The sequence below is a fragment of the Mobula hypostoma genome, chromosome 20 (assembly GCF_963921235.1).
Source record: "Mobula hypostoma chromosome 20, sMobHyp1.1, whole genome shotgun sequence".
Classification (NCBI taxonomy): domain Eukaryota; kingdom Metazoa; phylum Chordata; class Chondrichthyes; order Myliobatiformes; family Myliobatidae; genus Mobula; species Mobula hypostoma.
This window is the reverse complement of record NC_086116.1, coordinates 60,217,555-60,238,883: the sequence shown is the minus strand read 5'-3', so window position 1 is coordinate 60,238,883 and position 21,329 is coordinate 60,217,555. Positions and strand designations below refer to the sequence as shown.

At 40.6% G+C, this 21,329-nt stretch overlaps 1 protein-coding gene across 2 annotated transcripts in view; it reads right to left on the bottom strand.

Annotated features, from left to right (window-relative positions):
• The window catches only part of chchd3a (coiled-coil-helix-coiled-coil-helix domain containing 3a), a 325,052-nt gene that overhangs the window by 220,751 nt on the left and 82,972 nt on the right, over window positions 1–21,329 (bottom strand). For both annotated transcript variants that reach the window (XM_063073043.1, XM_063073044.1), the window contains exon 3: window positions 12,046–12,127. In XM_063073043.1, the coding sequence (XP_062929113.1) occupies window positions 12,046–12,127 (82 nt within the window). The remainder of the gene's footprint in view (window positions 1–12,045; window positions 12,128–21,329) is intronic.

Sequence of the window (21,329 nt, the reverse complement as noted above, 5' to 3'; positions counted from 1 at the left end):
GTTGTCTTATTCTGCATGGATGTGCTCAAACTGTCTGTAAGTACGGTATAGAAGACTGATGATGTGTAGTTCTCAGAAAGGGAATAGTGCACATTGAGCAACAGACAGATTTTTGCAAAAAGGACTGACAGGCGTTGAAGATGATATGCCTGCTACAGTGGAGCTAGAAAGTTGGTGAACCCTGCAAAATGTTCTCTATTACAGCATAAATATGACCTAAAATGTGATCAGATCTTCATGCAAGTCCTAAACCGAGAAAAAGAGAACCAAATTAAATAAATAACACAACAAAACATATACTTGTTCATTTATTTATGAGAAAAAATTACATGTATTACAATATACAAATCAGCTTTCAGAGGACCATAGAAAGCCTATAAATTTACTGATGATAGAACCTCAGATGGTGATGAGAGAGCGTACAGAAGCGAGATATACCAATTAGTGGAGTGATGTCGCAGCAACAACCTTGCACTCAACATCGGTAAGAAGAAAGAGCTGATTGTGGACTTCAGGAAGGGCAAGACGAAGGGCAACACATAACAATCCTCAGAGGGATTAGAAGTGGAGAGAGTGAGTAGTTACAAGTTCCTGAGTCTCACCTAACTTGGTCCCAATGTATCGATGCAGCTATGAAGAAGGCAAGACAGTGACTGTACTTCATCAGGAGTTTAAAGTGATTTGGTATGTCAACAAAAACACTCAAAAACTTCTATAGATGTACCGTGGAGAGCATTCTGACAGGCTGCATCACTGTCTACTATGGGGGGTGCGTTGGGGCTACTGCACAGGATCGAAAGAAGCTGCAGAGGGTTGCAAGTTTAGTCGGCTCCATCTTGGGTACTAGCCTACAAAGTACTCAGGACATCTTCACGGAGCGGTGTCCCAGAAAGGCAGAGTCCATTATTAAGGACACGCAGCACCCAAGGCGTGCTCTTTTCTCATTGCTACCATCAAATAGGAGGTTACGAAGCCTGAAGGCACACACTCAGTGATTCAGGAACAGCTTCTTCCCCTCTGCCATCCGATTTCTGAATGGACATTGAACCCTTCAACACTACCTCACCTTTTCAATATACAGTTGGCCCCCCTTATCCGCAGGTTCTGTATGCGCGGATTCAACCACCTGCGGATTGGGAAAACCTGGAAGTTTTCTCTACAGCACTTGTTGTTTGAGCATGTACAGACTTTTTTTTCTTGTCATTATTCCCTAAACAATGCAGTATAACAACTACTAATATAGCATTTACATTGTATTAGGTATTATAAGTAATCTAGAGATGATTTAAAGTATACGGGAGGATGTGCGTTGGTTACTGCGGATTAGGATTGAAAAAACCCGGAAGTTCTCTCACTAAGTAAGTCGGAACAGGTATATCCGGTATTATTTAGCGTCAGTTAGTCAAACGTTTGTCTTAGTATATAGTATATATTTTACCGTTCTATGCATATAAAACACTTAAGAAACGTATGTATTTCAATAATTAAACCACTGTGTTGCTTAGTAATAACTGTAGTTTTCATCGGGGCAGGGGCTTTCTCACTTTATCCTTTAAAATTGTTCGATCGTTGACCGACTGTAGCCTAACGCTTTTCCAATGACCGATGGCGTTCCACCTCTTCCCAATCACTTTATTTTCAATCATGATCATGATTATTTTCATGAACAGAAACACTGCGGATTCAGAGCTCTGCCGGGCCCTAAAGTCCATTGCACTGAGACAGGTTAAATAAGGGACTTGAGCATCCGAGTTTTTTGGTATCTGCAGGGGTCCTGGAACCAATCCCCCGCGGATAAGGAGGGCCTACTGTATATTATTTCTGTTTTTGCATGATTTTTAATCTCCAATATACATATACTGTAACTGATTTACTTATTTATTTTTTTCTTCCATATTATGTGTTGCATTGAACTGCTGCTGCAAAGTTCACAAATTTCACAACACATGCCGGTGATAATAAATCTGATTCTGAAGAATTGTAGAGATACACGAAGCTGGAAAGGGCTACAAAAGCATTTCTAAAGACCTGAGTGTTCACCCGTCCACAGTAAGAGAAATTGCCCCATCAAATAGAGGAAATTCAGTATTGTTGCTACTCTCCCTAGGAGTGGGCGTCCCGCAAAGATCACACTAAGAGCACAATGTGCAATGCTGAAGATGAGAAAGAACCCAAGGGTAACAGCAAAAGACCTGCAGAAATCTCTAGAACTTGTTAAAGTCTTTGTTCATGTGTCCATTATAAGAAAAACAATACTCAAGAATGGTGCTCATGGAAGGACACCACGGAGGAAACAATCACTTCTCTCCAAAAAAACGTTGCTGCACATTTAAGTTTGCAAAAGGCCACCTGGATGTTCTACAACACTTCTGGAACAATGTTCTGGGCGCATCTGTGGATGTGACCTTTCCACTATTCAGGACATTTACAGTGACAGGTGGATAAAAAGGGCCCTAAGGATCATTGGGGATCCAAGTCACCCCAACCACAAACTGCTACACCTGCTACCATCAGGGAAATGATACCGCAGCATTAAAGCCAGGACCATCAGGCTCCAGAACAGCTTCTTCCCCCAGGGCAAAAGATTGATTAATTCATGTTGACACAATTGTATTTCTAAGCTATATTGACTGTTCTGTTGTATATCTTACTGTACATACTATGTATTACAAATTACTATGATTTGCACATTGCACATTCAGAGACATAATGTAAAGATTTTTACTCCTCATGAATGCGAAGGATGAAAGAAATAAAATCATTTCAATTCACTGTTCTGTGGAGAGATGACACACAGAACAACTGTTGCCAACTGTTAAATAACTACATTTCTACTGCAGATTACACAATTTATTTTAATTTTCATACTTCCAATTTTATTCTGTAAAATTTTATTTTGATATGACTACAGAAGTCAAGAGATCCCTCTGAATTCTTAATGACAATTTCATTTTACTAAAAAATGGTCATTGATACTTAATCTTCTGCAACCTCAAAACATCATTACCTCAAGATAACTCCCCACTGTACAGAGGAAATTCATGCTCAACTCAATTACTGTACAAGCCTGAATTAAATCGAGAAACATGCAATAACTATAATGACATGGTGCTAAATCTGGAATTGTGGTATACAAGTTACTTTTCAAGCAAGTGAATAGAAAAGAACCCTGTGATACAAGTGTCATCGTCACCTTTCATTTTCAGTGGATGGGAGGGGCATGGGATGCACAAGTGGTACATAATGAAGATGGAATTCCACAATTCCAAGTGCTTCACATAAATAAAACGTTGCATTCCATCAAATGAGATTTTAAAATCATGTGTCAACTATTCTACTTTATACAATTGTATGAACATACAAATATGAAAGAGAGCAGCAAGATAAATTCTATTCTTTAAGCAGAGGCATGCTGCTCACCAATGTCCATCTCTATCATGAGCTCAGGTGCAGTAAATCTTTAATAATCTGGTGTCCAATTGTTTAGAAATCCTGAAAGGACAGCGTTTGGCTTACTGATCAGTTCAGGAAATGAGCCAGGGCTTTGAATTATAAGCAAGGTGTGTGGCCAGAGATCAGGGGACCAAATCACAAGAAATCAAGAACGTTGATAGATTTGCAGCCAAAGCTGTACTTTGGAATGTTGTGCTTCCATCTCCCGTTAAACTCAATAGGTTAATTGAAAATATTATCATGTTATAAAAAGTGGAATAACATTGTGTTCTGTTGGATTATCAAAGCTTTGTTGTATAAAGTCAAAGATCTTGATTCTGAGACTTATCATTGGCCTCAAGTACAGAACCTGAATGTATAATTAAGGTTTGGCTACATACAACTGATAAAAGATAAGCAGATACACAATAACTGTGACGCATAGTTCTTAAGGTGTTAAAATTGCCAGAACTAATGAGGATTGTCCATGATTGTCAAGAGAAAACCCAGACTACAACTTTACATTGCTGTCTGAATCAAGGGTGCCTTCTTGTTATATTTTGAAAGGTCCATTTCTTTGTGCGTAACATTAGACAAGTACTTGGATACAGAGTTGCATCTGTTGAAGTACTGTGATAGCTTGGACAAGAACAGGTACAGTAACTTACGTGGATTTACACACAGGAAATGTGACCTCCCCTCTAATGATCGAAATTTTGTATGACACTCAAAACTTGTTATTTTGAAAAATGATACAAAAATCAATACATTTATGTTACAGCTTGGAACTCACCTCCAGTTACCAACATTTTGAACTCTGAAAGGATTAATCCCCATTCACCAATATTATAAAAGCACACTTTGATATAATGAGTTCTGTTATGTCGTCAAGGACACAATGCAGAGATAAACCAAAATACTCCAAACAGGAGGTATTTTAGTGTGAGAAAGGCGATGATAAAATGAATAAGACCAATCTATTACGATGAAGAGGATTTTTTTTTATGGTCGTACAGAATGGACAGAGAAAGGCAGTGGCCATTGGAGTGGCAGAGGGAAAAGAGTATTGGGTATGGATAAATACAGGTCACGGTGTCAAAAGTAGTGTTGCATTGGACGGAGGAAACGGATGAGGTCCTCCGTGACTGCTTTGAATCGGTGGACTGGTTAGTATTCAAGGACTCGGCAGTTAACCTCGATGAGTATGCCTCAGCTGTCACGGACTTTATTTGGAAATGCACGGAGGACTGTGTGTCTCGCAAGACGATCCGGGTATTCCCTAACCGGAAACCTTGGATGAATTATGAGGTCAAGTCCCTTTTAAAGGCTAGAGCTGCAGCTTTTAGGTCCGGGGATACCAGTCGCTACACAGAATCCAGGCGTAAACTCCAGAAAGCCATTAAGGGCGCCAAGATGCAGTATCAAGCCAAGTTGGAAGCCCAGGCTAACCAAAGGGATGCCAGTAGACTATGGCAGGGTCTAAATGAGATCACTGGGCGCAAAGAAAAGGCTGGGAATATCAATAACTGTGGTGCTTCTCTTCCTGATGAACTTAACGTATTCTACGCAAGATTCGAACAGAAGAGGAGCGTCCCGCTCCCTCCGGATGAACCGGACCTGGTGGCATCGAGATTCATCGTCACCGAGGAGGATGTTAGAAGGGCATTCCTGAAGATAAATCCAAGGCGACGGGCCCAGATGGCGTTCCAGGACGGGTTCTCCGGGCCTGTGCAAGCGAGCCAGCTAGAGTGTTTGTTGACATCTTCAACTGCTCCTTGCCTTGCTTCAGTCTAAGATCCCCTTGTGTTTTAAGAAGGCAACGATAATCCCAGTGCCGAAGAACAGCAAGGTGGCATGCCTGAATGACTATCGACCTGTGGCTCTGACATCAATTGCTATGAAGTGCTTCGAGAGATTGGTTTTGGCACACATCAACCACAGCCTACCGGTCAACCTCGACGCTTTGCAATTCGCCTACCGGAGCAACAGGTCAACAGCAGATGCCATCTCTCTGGCCCTACATTCCTCCTTAGAACACCTGGAGAATAAAGACGTATACGTAAGGCTCCTTTTCATTGACTACAGCTCTGCCTTTAATACCATCGTTCCAAATAAACTGATTCCTAAGCTCTGGAACCTGGGCCTTAGCACTCAGATCTGCAGCTGGATTTTCAACTTCCTCACAGAGAGGACCCAGGCTGTAAAAATAGGGGACAAGTTCTCCTCTACAATCACTCTGAGCACCAGTGTCCCACAAGGCTGTGTACTCAGCCCCCTGCTGTACTCACTGTACACCCATGATTGTGTAGCCAAGTTTCCATCAAACTCAATATATAAGTTTGCTGATGACACCACAATTGTAGGCCAAATCTCAGGTAATGATGAGTTTGAATATAGAGAGGAAATTAAGAACCTGGTGGCATGGTGCGAAGACAATAACCTATCCCTCAACGTCAGCAAGACAAAAGAATTGGTTGTTGACTTCAGAAGGAGTAGCGGACCACACGATCCAATTTACATCAGTGGTGCGCAAGTGGAACAGGTCAAAAGCTTTAAGTTTCTTGGGGTTGTGACGAGAATACACATAAAATTAAGATGTTTGCTGGCCTGGGTTAGCATCAGTGACATCAGCAAGTGGTCTGCCACCTGCCCTCAGGGGAAGGAGAGATAAGGAACAATGGAGCAGCGTCTGGAGATGTGTAATGAAGGGATGTGGGAGAGAGAGCTGTCTGGAGCGGCTCCCCCCTTTGAACCTTGAACTGTTTGAAGTGATGGACAGGCGATACCCCAGCAGGGGGATAAAAAGGGACCGGTTCGCTAAGGCAGGACACACGCCACCCGAGGTAATGAGACCCTGGAAGCGGTACGCTTCTCACGAGTCAGTGGGAAGTACCAGACAACGGCCAGGGTGGAAAGGTACGATCAGCGGGAACCCGGTGTGCGTCCGCCCTTGCCTGGGTGCCGGGTTCACTGCAGAGGATCGACCGCATCTGGAGGAGGGGTCACAGTCGGTGACCTCAGGTGACATCACCAAGGACCCGCCCAAAAAGCTGCTTGTGAGCCATCTCGCCGGTCTGTGAGTGAAGCCGTGCTGAATGATCAGTTGTTCCTGTTCCCTCTCTCTCTCTCTCCCCCCACGTTGTCCATCGCCATGGCAACAATTACTGCGAACTGAACTACTAAACTGGACTGAACTTTGAGTCACTTTGAAATTTGGTCATTTACCCCTAGACAACGATAGAGCTTGATTGATGCTGTTATCTTAATTCTGTGCACATGTGTGTTTATCATCGCTGAACTGTTGCATTTATTATCCTTTCGATTACTGTGTTGCTTGTTTCTTTAATAAAACTTTCTTAGTTCTAGTAATCCAGACTCCAACTGAGTGATCCATTTCTGCTGGTTTGGCAACCCAGTTACGGGGTACGTAACAGGGTCAGTATCACAAATGACCTGACTTGGTCCAACCAAGCAGAGTTCATTGCCAAGAAGGCCCACCAGTGCCTTTACTTCCTGAGAAAACTAAAGAAATTTGGCTTGTCCCCTAAAACCCTCACTAATTGTTATAGATGCACCGTAGAAAGCATTCTTCTAGGGTGCATCACAACCAGGTATGGAAGTTGTCCTGTCCAAGACCGAAAGAAGCTGCAAAAGATCGTGAACACTGCGCAGCACATCACACAAACCAATCTTTCGTCCGTGGACTCACTTTACACCGCACGCTGTCGGAGCAGTGCTGCCAGGATAATCAAGGACACGACCCACCCAGCCAACACACTTTTTGTCCCTCTTCCCTCTGGGAGAAGGTTCAGGAGTTTGAAGACTTGTATGGCCAGATTTGGAAACAGCTTCTTTCCAACTGTGATAAGACTGCTGAACGGATCCTGATCCAGATCTGGGCCATATCCTCCAAATATCTGGACCTCCCTCTCGGTTTTTTTTGCACTACCTTACTTCCAATTTTTCTATTTTCTATTTATGATTTATAATTTAAATTTTTAATATTTACTAATTTTAACTATTTTTAATATCTTTAATATTTAATATTTGTATTCCAGGGAGTGTGAAGCGCAGAATCAAATATCACTGTGATGATTGTACGTCCTAGTACCAATTGTTTGGCAACAATAAAGTATAAAGTACGGACAAGCTCTACAAATCAAAATGTCACAAATACTGTAAAACTGAAGTTGCTGGAATCACTCAGTAGGCAAGGCAGTATCTTCAAAATCAGAGTTAACATTTCAGGTCATCTTTCAGATCTGTTGAAAATTCAGCACTTCCAATGAAGGAATTTTGACTCTAAATCTTAACTTGGTTTCTCGTTCCGCGTATACTGCCTCATTTCCTATTATTATGTTATTACGTCAGTGATTTGAGGCTGAAAACTAGCACACAGGTGGCAGGTGGGGGTGGGGGGGGGGAGAAGAAAAACAATTAAAAACTTCCCAAATAATTAACCCTTCTTTTTTTTTAATAAAGATAAATAATGATAAATATTTGTCATTTAACTGTCCAATACAGTAAAATTAATAATTGCTTTACCAGCAAGCTTTCAACCATACAACAATGAAAAATTCTATTCCCAAGTATCTATTCTCTATACTGCTATTTTCATAGTACTCACAAATAGGATAGTCACAGATTCCTGATATTGCTTCAATAAATATATTGCTACCTTTTCAGTTTATTCAGACAATTTCAATATAAAAATACCTTTATATAATGGTTGCAGTCTGCCTTAATTTGCAATGCCTATTTTAAATTAAATCACTTTTTTATTCTGTCAGTAATATTGAGTTTGAATTTATAGCTGCTTACCAAAGAAATCTGTAGTTCTTTTTCCCAAATTTAAACAGACATAAGATGATGTTATTTATTGAAATATGGCTCCAAGCAATGGTTAACATTTGGAAAAAAAAAACCACCTTTTGATAATAGGCATGATTACATGGAGGTGCACAAATTCTAAATTGAGCAAAGAAAATAAATCACTAGAAACTGCCCATTACTTCCTCCTCCTGTTACCAACTTGTTTATTTCTCAGTGGCAACTGCACTTGAAGTTGGTTCCAGAGACAGTTTTGCTCAGTCGCGAAGCAAACTTGCCTCTCTCAGCATGGCATGAGTTCCAAGTACAAAGAATGGTACACCAAAGAAATCTACGAAAAAAAACTTTTAAGCAGAAGCTCCATCTGCCTATTTTGGATAGCTTGGTGAAAGCTAAATTTTGCGAAGATTTTACACGCAGAAAATCTGGAATTTGTGCAGTTATCGACCTAAGCCAAAACTGATAGACAATAGACAATAGGTGCAGGAGTACGCAATTCGGCCCTTCGAGTCAACACCGCCATTCACTGTGATCATGGCTGATCATCCACAATCAGTATCCTGTTCCTGCCTTATCCCCATAACCTTTGATTCTGCTATCTTTAAGAGCTCTATCCATCCCTTTTTTGAAAGCATCCAGAGACTTGGCCTCCACAGCCTTCTGGGGCAGAGCATTCCATACATCCACCACTCTCTGGGTGAAAAAGTTTTTCCTCAGCTCTGTTCTAAATGGCCTACCCTTAATTCTTAAACTGTGGCCTCTGGTTCTGGACTCACCCATCAGTGGGAACACACTTCCTGCCTCTAGCATGTCCAATCCCTTAATAATCTTATATGTTTCAATAAGATCCCCTCTCAGCCTTCTAAATTCCAGAGTATACAAGCCCAGTCGCTCCAATCTTTTGACATATGACAGTCCCGCCATCCCGGGAATTAACCTTGTGAACCTACGCTGCACTCCCTCAATAGCAAGAATGTCCTTCCTCAAATTTGGAGACCAAAACTGCACACAGTGCTCCAAGGCCCTGATGAGCTCCTCAAGTCCGTAACTGCACTCTTAATTTTTCTCTGCACAACTGGCAAATCAAACTCACCTGCTTCTTTACCAGTATTCCCCCTTTTCTCTTTAATGTCTTGTCAATTATTTGTTATTGCCCCAGCCATGGTTAATGGCAGATTTAAATATAATTGCTACATGAACATTTTTCCCCTGCTGTCTCTTGAATTGTTTCTTTTTACTCATAAGGTGACCAGTATTCCCCGCCCCAAAAATACCAATTTTACACTACCTTTAAAAAATATTCACTTCCTTTAGAAGTTTTCAGGTTTTACTGTTTTACAACATTTAATTGCAGTTGATTTAATTTGGCATTTTAAACACTGTTCAACAGAAAAAGACTCTTGGATAGATTTTTGCATAGGAGGGGAATTAAGGGTTATGGGGAAAAGGCAGGGAGGTGGAGATGAGTCCATGGCCAGATCAGCCATGATCTTATTGAATGGCGGAGCAGACTCTACAGGTCAAATGGCAAACTTCTGCTCCTACTTTGTAGAGAAAACAGATCCGTACAAAGTGATCAATTACAAATATAAAACACAAAATAATTGATTGCAGAAGTATTCACCCCCCCCCACCTTAATATGGCACACCAAATCAACACTGGTGCAAGACGAAACTGGCATACTCCTTACCAGTTGTACACAGAATAAATGACACGGACTTTAAGAGAACTGAGAAAGACCTTAGCTTGCTGCAAGTGGCAACGCAGGTGAATAGGGTAGCGAAAAGAACATTTGGCACATTTGCCTTGGTCAGCCAAGTCACTGAGAGTTTTACAGATGTACAAAACATTGGTTAGACTGCACTCAGTTGTGTTGTGTACAGTTCTAGTCAACACACTACAGAAAAGATGTGGCAACATAGAAACATAGAAAATAGGTGCAGAAGTAGGCCATTTGGCCCTTCGAGCCTGCACCGCCATTCAGTATGATCATAGCTGATCATCCAACTCAGAACCCTGTACCAGCCTTCCCTCCATACCCTCTGATCCCCCGAGCCACAAGGGCCATATCTAACTCCCTCTTAAATATAGCCAATGAACTGGCCTCAACTGTTTCCTGTGGCAGAGAATTCCACAGATTCACCACTCTCTGTGTGAAGAAGGTTTTCCTAATCTCGGTCCTAAAAGGCTTCCCCTTTATCCTCAAACTGTGACCCCTCGTTCTGGACTTCCCCAACATCGGGAACAATCTTCCTGCATCTAGCCTGTCCAATCCCTTTAGGATTTTATACGTTTCAATCAGATCCCCCCTCAATCTTCTAAATTCCAACGAGTATAAGCCTAGTTCATCCAGTCTTTCATCATATGAAAGTCCTGCCATCCCAGGAATCAATCTGGTGAATCTTCTTTGTACTCCCTCTATGGCAAGGATGTCTTTCCTCAGATTAGGGGACCAAAACTGCACACAATACTCCAGATGTGGTCTCACCAAGACCTTGTACAACTGCAGTAGTACCTCCCTGCTCCTGTACTCGAATCCTCTTGCTATAAATGCCAGCATACCATTCGCCTTTTTCACTGCCTGCTGTACCTGCATGCCCACTTTCAATGACTGGTGTATAATGACACCCAGGTCTTGTTGCACCTCCCCTTTTCCTAATCAGCCACCATTCAGATAATAATTTGTTAATAATATATGTCAGATAATATCCACTCTACTAGTTACATCCTCAAAAAATTCTATGAGATTCGTCAGACATGATTTTCCTTTCACAAATCCATGCTGACTTTGTCTGATGATTTCACCGCTTTCCAAATGTGCTGTTATCACATCTTTGATAACTGACTCCAGCAGTTTCCCCACCACCGATGTTAGGCTAACCAGTCTATAATTCCCCGGTTTCTCTCTCCCTCCTTTTTTAAAAAGTGGGGTTACATTAGCCACCCTCCAATCCTCAGGAACTAGTCCAGAATCTAAAGAGTTTTGAAAAATTATCACTAATGCATCCACTATTTCTTGGGCTACTTCCTTAAGCACTCTGGAATGCAGACCATCTGGCCCTGGGGATATATCTGCCTTTAATCCCTTCAATTTACCTAACACCACTTCCCTACTAACATGTATTTCCCTCAGTTCCTCCATCTCACTGGACCCTCTGTCCCCTACTATTTCCGGAAGATTATTTATGTCCTCCTTAGTGAAGACAGAACCAAAGTAATTATTCAATTGGCCTGCCATGTCCTTGCTCCCCATAATCAATTCACCTGTTTCTGTCTGTAGGGGACCTACATTTGTCTTAACCAATCTTTTTCTTTTTCAACAGAGATGGTATAGAATAAATTCACGAGGACATTGCCTGGAATGGAGGGCTGTAGTTCCAAGGAGGAATTGGATAAAAATTTACCTTTTTAATACTCTTTTTCACCTCATGCAGAAGACGATGAGTGTCTGGAATGAGATGCCAGAGCAAATGGTGGTGGCGGCAGATACAATTATTATGTTTTAAAGGCACTTAGGTAGGTACTTGAATAGATTATGGGCCTAATGAAGAGAAGCAAGATTAGTGTTGGGTAAGCATCAGTGTTGGCATGGATGAAGTGAGCCAAAAGGGCCAATTCCTCAGTCGTACGATTTTATGAATGAATCCATGTTAAAATAAAATTATTAAAATGTGTTTTTTGAGGTGCTTTGTATTTGACAAGTGAAGGGTACATAATGAAGTAAAAACATCCAATACCATGTTTGTGGAATTCATGGAGGAAGCCAGATATAGTGCACAAACCTCTTCTGCAAGTTCAGATCTTGCCTTGCCTGTTCTTGAGCCCACTCTTTAGCAATTTCTTTTCTGACCTCCTCATTAGTAACTGCAGAGAGGAAAAACAAGGAAAAAAAGGTTAGTAGAGTAAAAGTAACACAACCTCTGAAACAATTATCAATGGCTATGTGAGTATCAAAGAACCACTTAATTCAAGACCACAAGATAGAACAAATACTTCCAATTGTTTAAAAATTAATTACACATTTCATACTGGAGTTTATGTCTTTCCTCTCGTCCCTTGTAGCAAAAAGGAGATCATGGCCAACTAGAACAGTATATTATCAGTATTTCATTATTCTTGACAATAATGTTTCCAGAATGACCATTCATTCCTTCATACATCTTGAATCTAGTAAGACTAAAGTTATCAAATTAGACTATATACATGACAGGTAGTTCCCACTATAAGAACATAACAAATGCATTAAATATTTTAAGGTAAGGAATGATTTAAAAAAATCAAGTTATAGAAGAAATGACAAAAGTTTGCAAATGACTTCCTGTTTGTGTAAAGCCTCAACTTACTTTCTCTTTCATCCCTTTCAACATGGGTGCTATCAACCCACTAAATAACAGGTTTACCAAGCACTAAGGTGAGCAACGGAAAGTAAATAGATCTGGATTGGGATTTTAAAAGAACACCCAAATTTCTGAGACCAAAAATTAACAATACATTAGTTTTATTTGTGCAATAATTGATGATAAACAATAAAGCCATTTTTTTCATTACCTGATTAACAAACAGATTGAAATGTGTCATTTTCAATGGATACAAGTGAAAAACCCCACATAGCTTTCAGAAATCCATTATCTGAGATTTATCATCACACACCTTTGGACAGATTTGTAACTGTCTTTAATTTAAATGCAGTGGTTGAAATACAGTTCTCACTGTTTTGATACAAAGCTCACAAGGGTTAATCCTAGCAATTAGTTTCCATTGCCTTGCTGGTATGAATCAAGTCACAAACATCTTTGACCATGACCTATAAATTTAACACAGTATTACCATGAGTTATTTAGAAATTATTATGGAGACTCATCTAACTTGAATCCTGAAGCTCACACAGATATTCACAACATTTATAATACCAGAATGAAAGATAATCTAGTTAGTAAGTAATACATTCAGTAGCCACTATATTAGGTACACTTTACACCTACTTGTTAATGCAAAGATTGAAATCAGCCAATCATGTGGCAGCAATTCAATGTATAAAAGCATGCAGACATGATCTAGAGGTTCAGTCATTGTTCAGACTAAATATCAGAATGGAGAAGAAATGTGATCCAAGTCAGCAGTCCCCAACCACCGGGCCGCAAAGCATGTGCTACTGAGCTGTGAGGAAACGATATGATTTGGAGATATGAGTCAGCTGCAACTTTCCTCATTCCCTGTCACGGCCACTGTTGAGCTTGAATGCATGCGAGGTCATTACCCGCGTGTCATCCATGTCAGTGTGGAAGGAGATCAACTCCTTGAGCTTGCAAATGACAGCGGGCTGAAAAGTATGTTTGACAAAACATCTCTGCCGACATTCTGGATCAAAGTCAAGGCTAAATATCCTGAGATAGCCACGAAAGCACTGAAAACATTGCTTCCATTTCCAACATATCTCTGCAATGAATGCAACAAAAACTAAATTGTGGAATAGACTGGACATAAGAACCTCCTTCGAGTATCGCTGTCTCCCATCACCTCTCGATGGGACTGTCTTGTTGCAGGAAAACAAGTCCAAGGCTCCCACTGATTCAGCGATATTGGTGTGTTGCAATGATTTTATATGTTCATACGAGGAAAATATGCGCTGTGTGTTTAATATCCAAACATTACTTAAAATGTTATGATGTTATTGACTTATAAGTGACTTATATAACCATATTACAATTACAGCACAGAAACAGGCAATCTCGGCCCTTCTAGTCTGCGCCGAACGCTACTCTCACCTCGTCCCACCGACCTGCACGCAGCCCATAACCCTCCATTCCTTTCCTGTCCATATACTTTTTCTTTAAATGATAATATCGAACCTGCCTCTATCACGTCTACTGAAAGTTCGTTCAACACTTACTTCAAGTTCCCCTGTCCTCCCCTGATAATTGAATTATCACTATATTCATGGGAGGAAAATATGCGCTGTGTTTAACATTAAATTCGTTAGACAAACCTTTTTAGAAATGAAATTGAGTGTATTAGCCACTTATCACCTATATTCCGGTCGTGATTAACACCCCCCCCCACCCCCGAACAGAATCGCCAAAAACGATTTGTAGAGAAAAATCAGCACATACATGCATGCACACACAGGCACCCATGCAAGGCTTCATGGTCAGGGTAGTCTTTCTCGGGGTAAACACAAGGTATTTGACTGCTACTCTTGTCCGTTGGTAACCCTACCCCCCCCACCCCACCTCCAGGTCGGCCGGTCCGCAAGAATATTGTCAATATTAAACCGGTCCGCAATGCAAAAAAGGTTGGGAACCCCTGATCTAAGTGACTTTGACCGTGGAATGATCATCGATGGTACCAGATGGGGTGGTTTCAGTATCTCAGAAAATGCTGATCTCCTAGGATTTTCACTCACAATAGTCTCCAGAGTTTACAGAGAAGGGTATGATACACCAAAAAACAATCCAATGAGCGGCAGTTCTGTGGGCAAAAGCAGTTAGTTAGTGAGAGAAGTCAGGGGAGAATGACCAGACTGGTTTAAGCTGACAGGAAGGCGACAGTAACTCAAATAACCATGTGTTGCAACAGTGGTGTGCAGAAGAGGATGTCTGAATGGATAACATGTAGAATCTTGAAGTGGATGAGTTACAGCAGTAGAAAACCATGAACATAAACTCAGTGGCCACTTTATTAGATACAGGAGGCACCTAATAAAGTGACTATTGAGTGCATTTTCTATCTACTGTGAGCAGAAAATCTTTCAGAAGTGTCTCAAAGTTGTGGATACTTCATGGACTTCCATTATTTCAGAGAAGCCAAATAATATCAATGGCTGTCACTCAACATAAATCTATACTGGCATCAGTCTCATTCCTTCGCTGTATCTATGGTTTCAGATGTCAATCTAATTTCCTCTGGAAAGCAATTACTTGGTTGTTTCTTCTACCTTACTAGTCAGTAAATTTCAGATTCTAACATCTGTCTGCACATACACAAAAAACTTTTTATTTCTTTCTTATTTATTGTTCAAGTTTTAAACAAATATCTGCAGTCCTCAAAACATCAATCAATGGGAGCAGTTTCCCTCTATTTTGCATATCTATAAAAAGTTCTGGAACTGCTTTGTGTCAACATCTCACAAGTTGTGCTCAGAAAACTTTGGCTTGCTAAATGCATTTATCAGCACATTCCAAATTTGTAGATTTGTACATAACATGCTGGACTTTAGACTATTGGTATCTTCTCAAAACAAAATGTCTAAGCATCAGCAATTTTATTCAGTGTTCTTCGTACATCAACAGCATCAAAAATGGATTCTTTTCATGGAATTTATATACTCCCACAACAAATTCTTTGAGCTAAAAAATCTTACCGTTCATTTTTAAGACCAAGTTTTATTGGGTTCATGCAACCTTATGTGGCACTACTGTTGTCCAGGCAGCATCTATAGGAAAAAGTACAGTTGACATTTCAGGCCAAGACCCTTCATCCTGACAAAGGGTCTCGGCCCGAAACGTCGACTGTACTTCTTTCTATAGATGCTGCCTGGCCTGCTGCGTTCTACCAGCGTTTTGTGTGTGTTGCTTGAATTTCCAGCCTCTGCAGATTTTCTCGTGGCACTATTGTTGCTGAGTATTGTGATAGACAATGCTGGTATTTAGCTTCGCAACTGGACTCTGGACTGAACTTTCAGGTGGACATCAGAAATAAGAATCCACCTTATTCCAAGGGTTCAAACCTGATTTCAGGTGCTTTCTGTGTAGAGTTTGCCCACTCTTTCTGTGATGGTGTGGGTTTCCTTTGGTTTGGCCTAACATCCAAAAATAAATCTTAGTAGATTAATTGGGAATTGTAAATTATCCCTATTGTGCATTAAAGATACAAAGGATCAAAGGGGAAACAACAGGAATTCTGCAGATGCTGGAAATTCAAGCAACACACATCAAAGTTGCTGGTGAACGCAGTAGGCCAAGCAGCATCTATAGGAAGAGGCGCAGTCGACGTTTCAGGCCGAGACCCTTCGTCAGGACTAACTGAAGGAAGAGTGAGTAAGGGATTTGAAAGCTGGAGGGGGAGGGGGAGATGCAAAATGATAGGAGAAGACAGGAGGGGGAGGGATGGAGCCGAGAGCTGGACAGGTGATAGGCAAAAGGGGATACGAGAGGATCATGGGACAGGAGGTCCGGGAAGAAAGACGGGGGGGGGGTGACCCAGAGGATGGGCAAGAGGTATATTCAGAGGGACAGAGGGAGAAAAAGGAGAGTGAGAGAAAGAATGTGTGCATAAAAAAGAGTAACAGATGGGGTATGAGGGGGAGGTGGGGCCTAGCGGAAGTTAGAGAAGTCAATGTTCATGCCATCAGGTTGGAGGCTACCCATACAACTCCCTTGTCCATTCGTCCCCCCCATCCCTCCCCACTGATCTCCCTCCTGGCACTTACCCGTGTAAGCGGAACAAGTGCTACACATGCCCTTACACTTCCTCCCTTACCACCATTCAGGGCCCCAAACAGTCCTTCCAGGTGAGGCATCACTTCACCTGTGAGTCGACTGGGGTGATATACTGCGTCTGGTGCTCCCGATGTGGCCTTTTATATATTGGTGAGACCTGACGCAGACTGGGAGACCGCTTTGCTGAACATCTACGCTCTGTCCGCCAGAGAAAGCAGGATCTCCCAGTGGCCACACATTTTAATTCCACATCCCATTCCCATTCTGACATGTCTATCCACGGCCTCCTCTACTGTAAAGATGAAGCCACACTCAGGTTGGAGGAACAACACCTTATATTCCGTCTGGGTAGCCTCCAACCTGATGGCATGAACATTGACTTCTCTAACTTCCGCTAGGCCCCACCTCCCCCTCGTACCCCATCTGTTACTCTTTTTTATGCACACATTCTTTCTCTCACTCTCCTTTTTCTCCCTCTGTCCCTCTGAATATACCTCTTGCCCATCCTCTGGGTCACCCCACCCCCGTCTTTCTTCCCGGACCTCCTGTCCCATGATCCTCTCGTATCCCCTTTTGCCTATCACCTGTCCAGCTCTCGGCTCTATCCCTCCCCCTCCTGTCTTCTCCTATCATTTTGGATCTCCCCCTCCCCCTCCAGCTTTCAAATCCCTTACTCACTCTTCCTTCAGTTAGTCCTGACGAAGGGTCTCAGCCTGAAACGTCGACTGCGCCTCTTCCTATAGATGCTGCTTGGCCTGCTGCGTTCACCAGCAACTTTGATGTGTGTTGCAAGGATCAAAGGGGAGTTGATTGACATGTGTGACAAGAGAAAAAACTGCAGATTCCCTCTTCTTCAACCCTTTTGCCTTTTTCACACATTACAGCTTCTTAATTCATCTCCCTCCCCACCCACCCGGTTTCACCTATCACCCACAAAAGGGCTGATTTCTAGCACCTGCAGATTTTCTCATTTGTCATTCTCCTATCATGTTTGTTTGTACTCCTTCCCCTCTGTTACAGGAAGCAGATTTGTGGATTTGGTAAGTGGGACAGAAGACAATGATTGAGAGTATACATGTTAACCATTTATATTCAAACAAACACAAACACTCAACTAATCATCTAAGTCAAACAAGTACTCATCAGGCCACCTTAAGTTACAAAAACCACAACACTAAATATTCAATAACACTTCTAACTCAACAGGTACTTATGTTTATTCTCCTCAAGTTACACAACGACAAAACTGAACATTCAATAAACATACTCCGCTAAATGTGCATGCAGGCCCCCCATCTGCAGCACTCTTTCCCAGTGGTTCTTCAGCACTGGTCAAGACTTCAGTTTGAAGAGATTGAAGAGAGTCCTGGTAAAAGAGACAGAGTCTCTCGCATGTACTATTCTTATACCCCTGGGGTGCCCAGAACTGGAAACCAAGAGCCATGGTGCGAAAACCAGCCAATGGAGAGAACGACTACATTCTTCAAATGGGCCAATCAATGACCAGCAACTGCTAAAGTAAGTTAACCTTTCATGTTACCCCTCCCCCACCTTCTTATTCTGACTTCTTCCTCTTTCCTTTCCAGTTCTGATGAAAGATCCTGCCTGAAATGTCAAATGTTTATTCCTTTCCATCAATTCTGCCTGACTTGCTGAGATCCTCAATCATTTTGTCTGTGTTACTCTAGATTCCCAGAAGAATGTCTTATGTTTATGTTAAAGGAGGAGAAAGGGATAAAAACTAATGGAGTTCCTCCTTATGAGACAGAATGGATCTGATGAAGCAAATATAGTCATTAGCACAAGAGTCGACATCCTGGCTGGTTGGTTTCTTGATCATTTCTCAGTCATTCCTTAACATTAAGATCGAGTTTAGTATTTGATTACTCTTGCTAACTAGTTCAACATCACTCATTAAATGTATCCCCAACATCGTCTTTCCTTTCATTATTGTATTGAATTTCATCAGTAAACTGCTTTCAAATTGAATAACAGAGACTGGATTTGGAAGGACTTTGCAAAAATTCTCTCTGAAACCACAGAAAGTTTGAGAGCATCCTGTGCAAGCTTATGTCTTACATCAGAGACAGATCACCACAATACTTAAATCACAACAGTGATAAAGCAGTTACATTAAAAATTTGGAGATATGTTTACTACCCATGATTGAAAACTAAAAGTTGCAGCAATGTACAGTGTGGAATGTTGGTATATTTTACATCTCTAAGAAGTTTAATAAACCTGATACAATTTTTCAGTATCTTGGTTAAAATAAGAATATTTTTATCATGCAATCTGACCAAATCACTTACCCAAAAGATGAAGAAGCTGAAAAAAAATCACCTTGAAAATGTCACAGTATCAACGAAAGGCCCAAGGAAAGGAAAATGCTTCACTGACATGCTACAAGCACTCTCAAGGTGACTGATGTCAGATTCAGACAACTCCTTCCATTTACCCAATAGATGACAGAATTCCAAGGGTCAATAAAAGGATCAACCAAAATGAGGAATATGAAGATCTGGCAAGGATCAATAGTTAATTAAACAGACTCATTTACAACACAGAACTAATGGCAGGAGTTAAGAATGAACAGTTCTAGTTGCTGATGCGAGGTTCTGCAATATTCACAAATGTTTGATACCACAATTTTGACTAAAATTATTATAAATTAACTGCTGTGGAAAAGGTAGTATCATGTGGGGGGGGGAAGTAGTTAAAAATTAGTTTCTTATTCAAATGCATTATTTAGATATGCTAAGATAACATACCACCACAGTACGGCTCACAATGCTCCACCTGGAATGTTACCCGATATCCATATCAAGGTACAACACTATTCACGTTTCTACATCTGCTTTATTGTTTCAATAAATTTGTCAAACTACATTTTGAAAAAAATGTATTCTTCTGAAAGCAACAGGTAGCTTTCATGTTTGTTAACTGCTGCGAGACTGTCATACAGAAGTATGCTCGTTAAAGTAAGATTACCATTGACGCTACTGAAGATAGAAGAGTTCAAGTTGATTGTCAAATTTATTAAAAAATTAGATTGATCTTATTGAATCAAAAGTTTGTATTTAAAATTTTAATTCATAATATCACAAATTTTCAAATGTTAAAGCTCAATTTTTATCCATGTTTATTCTTTACTATTAAAATTATGCAGTAAACTATTATGTTCTAAGTGTCACCAGATAATTTGTACTGTACTCTACAATATTCAAATTATGCATTTTTCTTTGTTAATCTATGTGTAATTTATTTGTAGATTTAGTTCTTACTTTCCTGAGATATTGTGTGTAATATGTGTTATGTGCACTACTGTGCTTTACACACTGGTCCAGAAAAATGCTGTCTTGTTTGGCAGTATATACATGTACATAGCTAAATAACAATAAACTTAACCTGACTTGACATAGTATTTTTCAATACAACACACCCTTTCAAGTTCAGAACCAACTCAAATTAAAGCTCCCCATCAATAGAACATTTCAGCACAGAATATGCTAATTACACGATTCCTAACAATGGCAACCTTTAGCATTTTCAGTACAAATTGACAGTGCTGAAGTAATTTAGTAATGATACCTGTGATGAGAAAGTTCACTGCTTATTAAAGCAGAAGATTGTTCTTTATTTAGATTGTGGTGGTGAAGATATTCAGTTGGAGAAAAGAGGAGGTAGATACATACTGCACAGTTTTACTCCAAATGACATCTAACTGGGTGCAACAACTTCATTACCTAGGCACTACAAAAATTATTGTGAAGAATAACAGTATTTTGCATGGCACATAAGGAATAAATAGATTTTCCTACTTTAGATTTTTAAGATCAAAATATTAATACTGGAAGTATAAGGCTGTGCAGCAAAACAATACTTCATAATAACATACAAAAAACTGGAGGAACACAACAGGTCAGGTAGCGTCTACGGAGAGGAAAAGAACAACCGACATTTTAGGCCAAAAAACTTCATTAATACAGGTCGACCTTCACTAATCCGGCACCACTGGGATCTGAGGAGTGCCGGACTAGTGAAAATGCCGAATTACAGAAGGATCACATTAAGCATAATCAGTGCCGGATTATCAAAGGAACCAGATTACAGGTAGTTGGATTAGTGAATGGTCAATTGTAACGATGAAGGGTCTACTGCCCAAAATGTCACCTGTTTATTCGCTCCATTGATGCTGCCAGAATGCCTGCTGAATTCCTTCAGCATTTTGTGTGTATTATGCTGGGTTGCCAGTATCTTCAGAATCTCTTGTGTACATGACTTCATGTTAAATGGTCAGAGAAAAGAAATTTAAAAAAACATCAATTTAGCCAAGCCATTCCCAATGGTATTTGTAGGTGACAAACAAAACAATCACAACTGGTCAATAAAATGGAAAATTAGAAGAGCAAAATTAATGCACATTTTGGAAACATGTCAACTGTATTATCAATTGAATAGCAAAAAATTTAGTCAGCTCAAGGATCCCATAGATCAAATGCACAAACAGACAGGAAGAATTACTATCGTGACTGCAAAAAGGGCTTAATGTTTAAGTATTGTCTTCAGAAATATCATATCTTTGCAATATTACTTTGATTGCATTCAGAATGTAAATACAATAGCAG